This window comes from Crocodylus porosus, unplaced genomic scaffold, assembly GCF_001723895.1.
Source record: "Crocodylus porosus isolate Cpor-Errol unplaced genomic scaffold, CroPor_comp1, whole genome shotgun sequence".
In the NCBI taxonomy this organism is placed as follows: Eukaryota; Metazoa; Chordata; order Crocodylia; family Crocodylidae; genus Crocodylus; species Crocodylus porosus.
Genome location: NW_017728906.1, coordinates 38,540,889 through 38,548,271, shown reverse-complemented (window position 1 = coordinate 38,548,271; position 7,383 = coordinate 38,540,889). Strand labels below are relative to the sequence as shown.

The following is a 7,383-nucleotide window of genomic DNA, read 5'->3' as shown; positions in this document are numbered from 1 at the left end:
CAACCCGCCACCCGCGCGACCCCTACTTACCGGCTCGAGGCCGAAGCTCCCAGCAGCCGCTGCACCGCCACTTCCAGCCAGCACCGCCGTGAGGGACAGGCCCCAACAGCGCAGCACAACAACTCCGCCCCACCAGCGGGGGCCCCTTCACGCCACCCTATTGACTGCCCGGCTTCTGACGTCAAGAACGTGAATCGTCATTCCTCTCAGCGCCCCCACGCTGCAGGGGGGCGGGGCCGAGCTGTGTTTCACGCGCCTACGCAAAGGGCCAGCCGCTGTTGTTCGCACGAGGTGGGGGGGAGGGGTTCGGTTCTCTCGCGCATGCGCAGGTGGCGGTCTCGCTTCGCGGTTCTTCTGTAGGACAGAGAACACAAGGCAGCGGCTGGGCGCTTATAGGCGGGGTATAACGGATAGGGGTGACGTACCCGATGTTACTAGCCGATTGGATGCGGAGCAGCGTCTGGGCAGCGGCCTTCCCCACCCTGCCTCCTCCGTGGGCTGGCTCTGTCCCGAGGTGGTGACGTCACTCACCCGCGCGGAGGCGAGCCGAGCCGCCATGGTGGAGAACTCGCCGTCGCCGCTGCCCGAGCGCGCGCTGTACGGCTTTGTGCTCTTCCTCGCCGCCCAGTTCGGCTTCAGTAGGTGCCGCGGGGAGGCGAGGGCGGGGCCCGGCCGGGCGGCCGGCGCTGGCCCCGCAGGGCCGGCGTTGCCGGCTGCACGATAATTATCCGGTTTGTCCGGTAATTGCAACCCTTGTACGATGTGCGCTCAATAATGGTAATAAGCGTGTTCAAAATGTCCGATCGTTTTTGAGGTAGAGGATGGATGCAGCAGATGCAAAACCCATGTTACTGTCAGGGAATCGTAAGTGACATTTGGGTTTACTGTCAGCACTTCCTTAGGACAGCTCACCTCACAATGAAGAAATGCTTCAACTTTTGACTCACTGCCAACTCTCAGTGATCAGTATGAAGTAAAGAAAAAGGCTTATTTGCATGCTTATTTGTATATTTTCAGCAAATACAGTCATTTACTATTTAGGACCTGGCAATGCTGCCCAGGGCAACCCCAAGCTTTGCTTGGCCAGGCCTAGTGCAAGCCCAGCTGGGTCTAGTCTGTGGCCCCTGTTTCAGCCACCTCTCCCTCCCTGTTCCTTCAGCCCAGAGGGAGGAGGGTCTCTGCCACTGCAATCCCTACTCACCCTGCCAGACTGCCTGTCTTAAGCCAGTCTGGGGTGCCCTGGTGCAGAGTGGTGCCTTGGACCTGCCTTTACACTTTATGCATGACCAGGACCTTGTTCTTCTGCTGCTGGGGTTTGCTTTTGGATAGGTCAGGCAAACCTGGGCCAGCACTGGGGAAGCCACATCTGGAGTCCTGCATCCAGTTTCAGGCCCCTGCTTCACAAAGTAGGTGGATACGTTGGAGAGAGTCCAGCAGAGGGCAACAAAAATGGGTCAGACTTCGGAGCGCAGGACTTCTGAGGAGAGGCTGAAGGAATTGGGCTTATTTAGTCTGGAGAAGAGAAGACAGGGAGATTTGATAGCAGCCTTCAACTACCTGAAGGGAGGTTTGAAAGGATGGAGCTAGACTGTTCTCAGTGGTGACAGGTGACGGAACAAGGAGCAACAGTCTCAAGTTTCAGCAAGGGACATTTAGGTTCGATATTAGGACAAACTTTCTCACAAGGAGGGTAGTAAAACATTGGAACAGGTTACCCAGAGAGGTGGTGGAAGCTCCATCCTTGGAAGTTTGTAAGACCTGGCTAGACGAAGCTTTGGCTGAGATGATCTATTTGGGGATGGTCCTGCTGTGAGCAGGGGGGTTGGACTAGATGTTCTCTTGTCCCTTCCAGCCCTAATTTTCTATGATTCTATGAATCAAGCTGATTGTCTTTTTTTTTTTTTTTTTTTTTTTTAGCTTTAAAGACTAATTTGGAGACCTGTGAGATGTTACTTGAGTAGTTATCTGTGATCCCTTTAGGGATGCTGCTGGAGTGTCATGCAAGGGTAGCACTCTTTGGTGCATGCACATGATTACCAAGATAAACCCAGTGACTTCATACAGTAATCCATACATTTAAAATCATTCTGCCTTGCTGTGGGCTTCCTGAGCTCTCTGCAGAAGAAGACTTGCTGTAGTTAAGAAAGGAGCAAAAGCTCAGCGTTGACATTTTCCAAGGGGTGCCTTGAGTCTAAATGGATGCAGGGGAGGAGGGTGTCTTGAGTCTAAAAAAGGTTGAGAACTGATGGGCTACTTCATAGCATCTGCCAAAATAAACTGTTGCCTGCTTAGTCTCTGAGGTGCTGCCCTGCCTTCTACCAAGTTGTGTGCATGATACTGTTTGTGGGGTTGTCCTTCTCCCTGATATTTTGGACATGCTGGTTGGAAGCTAGCAAGACTCGAAAGGAATAGTCAGTTTTGTGGGTGATGAAACCGTTATTAAAGAGAGCAATCAGAGATGTATCCTCTGGCATCTCTAAACCAATGATGGTAGGTGCCAGGGATAGGATATCTATCATTCCAGACCGGGCCGGGCAAAATGCTGAATACCAAGTGGATCACGACTCTGCCCACCTCCAGACCATACTGTTGCCGCCACAGGATCCTGGCCCGGGAGCAGCTCCCCATCCTGCCACACACCCTGCCAGCACTACTGGAGCCAGTCTCCATGGAAACCCTGGTCCCACATTGTCACAGGCCCACAGCTGCTGGGGTCTTCATGGAAACAGGCCACAGCATGCTGGGAAATCCAGCCATCGGCTGGATCCACCATTTTGCCCACCCCTGCTCCAGACATACCTGTTTCAGCCTTAGATTTATCCCTCTAAAGCATCCACTTTTTTATCCATCAGAGGCAAGATACGAGTCATTGGACTCATCCAGTATGGCACTTACGGTCTAGTAAGGCCTTATAGGAACAACTGCTGTAGAACAAGTTGTCATTTATTTGAGTGATTTATAATGACAGTACTGTAAGTGCTGACTTAGTATTTTGATCACAATGGTAAAGTTAACATTATTTCAGAATAAAAAAGAGTTCTAACTTCACTTTTTCTGCACAGTGCTATACCTTGTTTGGGCATATGTTCCTGAATCCTGGTTATTCTCATTGGGACTAACATACTGGCCTCAAAAGTAGGTTCAAATCATTTAGTTTATAAAACTGTCCTTTTATCAATATTATGAAAGTCTTTGAACCTTTTTTTCAAATAACAAAACTAGAAATGTACCAGTGCTATTTATGTAGCATAATAGGTCTTGCATTTCATCCAGTTTGAAAAAGAAGACTTATTATTGTTCCTCTGACAGACAACTGGAGTACTTTTGCAAAAAAAAATCTTACACAAATAGTAATTTGCTTTGAAAAATTATCAGTGAGTTAAAGTGAATACATGGCTATTTCACTATGTTTTTAATGAAGTAATCTTGTGGTTTAAACCATGATTATTGCAGTTGTAATTGGCCACCAGTGGGTAGTAAGTAAATGAGACTGTGAGATCTTTTTGGTATGTTTAAAGTTCTCACTTAAGTTCTGAAAGCTCTTCTTGTTACACTTTTGCTTAATTTTTTTTTCTTTTTTTTTCCTGGAAATTATATTTTTTTATCCAACTTTTTTTTCCTGATTTATAGCTTTGAAATGCATCTTATTCTGCAGGTACTGGGCCATTGCTTTGCCGGTATACCTCCTCGTTACTATAGGAGTTGCTTATGTTCTACTTTTTGGTATTAACATGATGAGTACTGCTCCACTCAACTCAACACATACCATTACAGGTAATAATTTCCTGTCTCTTACCAAAACATTAAAAAAAAACCCAAACTGTAAGCACGTTTGTTGGTACACTTGAAGTGTAATTTTTGGTGCATAAGATTTGCTCTTAAAAATACTTCTTATAAAATATGTAATGATTAAACTATATATAAAAAAAAATGTAGCAAGTAAAGTACTGTGTAACTTTTTTTGTTCTTCTCTAAGTTCGTTGTCTTAAACGGATGTCTTGCTCAAGCATTTGCTGTTCTCTTTTCTGTGAACTGTACTGTTCAACTGTCCAGTTTGGTCAGTTGAAAAATACAGGCCTGTCTTCAAACTTTCCCAGTCTTTCTCAGGATGCCAATACTTCTGTTTGTTAATGGAGCCCATTTTGGAGCAAGGCCACAATTATTTGCTTTAGCATGGGATTGCAATCTAAGGTGTCCCAGTAATATTTGACTCGCATTCTTTGGCTCCCGATACGTACCTGTAAAAGTATTATTTAAGGAATATTTCACTGATGTGACTTGAGCTCAGATTACAGTACAGCGGAAATAGAGAGGTGTAGGCTTTACATTAAAGATAATGACTAGAATAGTAGCTTGATCGCCTGCAGAGTCCTAAAGAAAATAAAATGGGCCAGCAGTACCAATCCACAGGCAGAATTTAACTCTGAGTCTTGAATCAAGTCTATGAACCTTGCTCTGCTAGTGGGAGTAGAATGTTAATTCCTCCTTTAGCTAAAATATTGTTGCCTGCAAACTACGTTCATTTTATTGAACTAGAAGGACATGGAATCTGAATTATCTGTAATTTTACTTCATTTATTGAATGTTGTGAAGTCCTGCATTATGATTTGGATGTACAGAAGTATTAACTTGACAAAGGGTTGGAGTTTCTAGTAACACTTACAGTATGTAAACACACAAAGTAAAAGATTACATAGCATCTGTGTTAATAGGGAAGTATCTAATTTTCCTGCAGATAACTATGCAAAAAATCAGCAACAGAAGAACTATCAAGAAGAAGCAATTCCTGCATTGAGGGATATTCCCATCAGCGAAGTAAACAGAATGTTTTTCCTTGAAAACAGAAGTAATTAAGCCAAAATGTATTTATTTATTTTTAATAAAGTATAACCACAATTATTTTTGAAAATGTTTGTAACTGGTCTGTATTAGGGGAGAGACTCTTTCAGAAACTAGTATATTCTTTTCTCATCCAAATAATATTTAAAAAAATACTAAGCTTGTACAGAAAGTGTACATCATCGCTGAATGCAGCAATTTTTTCAGTATAGTCTCTTTCTCCATCAGTGGCCTTTTACTGTTTGTGAGCATGGGTATGTACCCTGACATTGTAAAAATCCTGCAGCTGATGTGCAGCCACTGTCACAGAGCCTTCATCATTGCTGTCACCCTTATAATCTGACTTTAATTGTTCAGTCTGTACAGAGGATGGGGCTGCACAGTCCATTCAAACAGTGAGATTATGTTTTTGGCATACAAGCTGGTACATAGGTGAATATTATCACACAGAAACAGCACTTCAGAGATTTCTGTATTGGAACTAGCTCTTTGCATACGAGGTTTCAGTTTCTTTAGGATCTTTATCTCAGTTTTCTGTAGAGCACTTAGGAACAAAGCCAATAAGAACACCCTCCATGTCCATGGACAAAATTAGGCAGCATTATTTTCTGACTGACCTCATACAGTGCAGGCATTCATGTCCTTGTTCATGGCTTTTGGCTTCATAATAGCTCATCTCATAGGACTAATTCTAAAGCCCGAGCAATTTTCCATGTCAAGTATGTATTTACTGATTAAAACCTGTAAGAAAGAAAATATTTTGAAATCGAACCTTGATGTCTGGAATTGAGTGGTTACACTGGTTTGAATGGTACTTTTGATTTGGGACCGAGGTTTACTTCCTCCTCTATAGGTCCCCCTCCTTCCTCCCTTGTTTATAACCACGGATCCTGGTTTTCCTTGATTTAAAAAGCTGCAAATTCTCCCCCAAAATTTGTGATTAAAATGAAAAGCCCCTCACTTTCCCCTAGCCCTACTGGTGCCCCTCCCAGCCCTGTTGTTGCCCCTCACTCCCCCTTAGCCCTGTGGGCTCGTGCCTTTCACTCCCCCCTCCCTACCCCCCCAAGCCTCCCAGAGATGGCGCCCAGCTGCCAAGGCTACAGGGCCAGGGACCTGGGTCTACAGCTTCCTGTTCCCTGGCAGGATGTGGCAGCTGCTGCAGCAGAGCAGAACCTGGCTCCACCCCTAGCTGCCTGCCAGCCTGCTGTAGGCTTAGGCTGGGGATGGAGCTAGCTCCCCACTGCTGTGTTCGCTCCTGTGGGGGCAGTGGGGATCCGTGCCCCCCAGATCTGTGTGCAGGGCAGGGCAGGGGTGGGCATAGGCTGCCCACTGCGGGCTCCAGTTCCCACCTGCTGTCGTCCCTCAGGGTCTCCACAGCCCAGCAGGTGTAACCCAGAGCTTCAGGGCACAGAGAAGCCGTGTGGGGAAGCTGCTTGTTGCTGTGAGCTCTGTGCTGCCTTGGCAAGGCATCCCTTGCCCACATGGCAGCAGCAGGGGTGGTGGCAAGGGGTTGTGCCTCTCACTGCTACCACACAGGCAGGGAACACCTTGCCAGGGCAGCGCAGAGCTCATAGCAACAAGCAGCTTCCCCGTGTGGCTCCACTGTGTCCTGCAGTGCTGAGTCGCACCTGCTGGGCTGAGGTGGCCCTGGGGGAGGGCAACAGAGCAGGAAGGTGAGCCCACAGTGGGCAACCTGTGCCCACCCTGCACACAGATCGGGGGGGCATGGGTCTCCCCTGCCTGCCAGCAGTGCTACCTGTGTCCCCATCCTGTTGCCCAGTGGGGACCTGCTGTCACACATTGTAGCATGCACGTGGCTCCCCCCTGCTTGACAGTCCTCCTCCCACTCCCCCCCAGCCTCTTACAGGCTGGAACTCTGCCAGCCTACCGAAAGCTCTTTGCAAAACTGCAAAATTCACAGGTTTCTCCATTTGAAATGAGAAAATCCACATTTTTCTTGGGTAATGGGGAAAATCCACATTTTCCTCCATTTTTCCATGGGAAATGTAAAACGCGGATCCTTGTTTATAACATTCTCATATAGTTTGTCAGTTAAAGATTATATGCTGTCCTGGGTATGCATGTATTTACTTTTTTTGTGAATTGTCATTTTTGAGATGTACTGAAATACTAATAATCAAGCATTAATTTTTCTGGAAAGAATTAGTTTTTAATTCATTCCAGAGCTATCTCATCTCATGCAGTTTCCAGTATTATTTTTTTTACATTTCTCTGATCTTTCTCTGTTTTTTAGGAAGCAATTTAGTTTTTAATTCTAATTTAACAACTAGTGAAGGCTACCTTTCTGTTATCATTTAATGTAAGGATTAACATAGTCCTTGGTTAAAGATACACAATTCCCTACAGGATAAAGAAAAGCTACTGAAAAATGCCCCCAAGACCTCAAAGCACACAAATTAAAGGACTGTAAATCTTGGACAAAGATTCTATCAGTGATGAATCTTCTGTTCTATTTGACTACTGATCTCACAATTATGGGAAAACTAACAAGAGCCTAAATGAACAGACAAACTGGGGCCATTT

General features: G+C 45.7%; 2 protein-coding genes across 6 annotated transcripts in view; one reads left to right on the top strand and one right to left on the bottom strand.

Annotated features, from left to right (window-relative positions):
• The window catches only part of TTC3 (tetratricopeptide repeat domain 3), an 88,942-nt gene extending 88,812 nt beyond the window's left edge, over nt 1-130 (bottom strand). For all 4 annotated transcript variants that reach the window (XM_019528916.1, XM_019528919.1, XM_019528918.1 and 1 more), the window contains exon 1: nt 31-130. The gene's annotated coding sequence lies outside the window, so the exon portion shown is untranslated. The remainder of the gene's footprint in view (nt 1-30) is intronic.
• Nucleotides 131-494: 364 nt separating this feature from the next.
• On the top strand, nt 495-5,625 carry PIGP (phosphatidylinositol glycan anchor biosynthesis class P). Of its 2 annotated transcripts, none has more exons than XM_019528925.1 (4): nt 495-638; nt 3,063-3,135; nt 3,656-3,774; nt 4,736-5,625. In XM_019528925.1, exons 1-4 carry the CDS (start codon nt 557-559, stop codon nt 4,852-4,854), a joined length of 393 nt encoding a protein of 130 aa, XP_019384470.1. In that variant the 5' UTR covers nt 495-556; the 3' UTR covers nt 4,855-5,625. The 2 variants fall into 2 exon arrangements, with proteins under 2 accessions (XP_019384470.1, XP_019384471.1); XM_019528926.1 differs by lacking the exon at nt 495-638 and adding an exon at nt 775-864.
• Nucleotides 5,626-7,383: the final 1,758 nt, after the last annotated feature.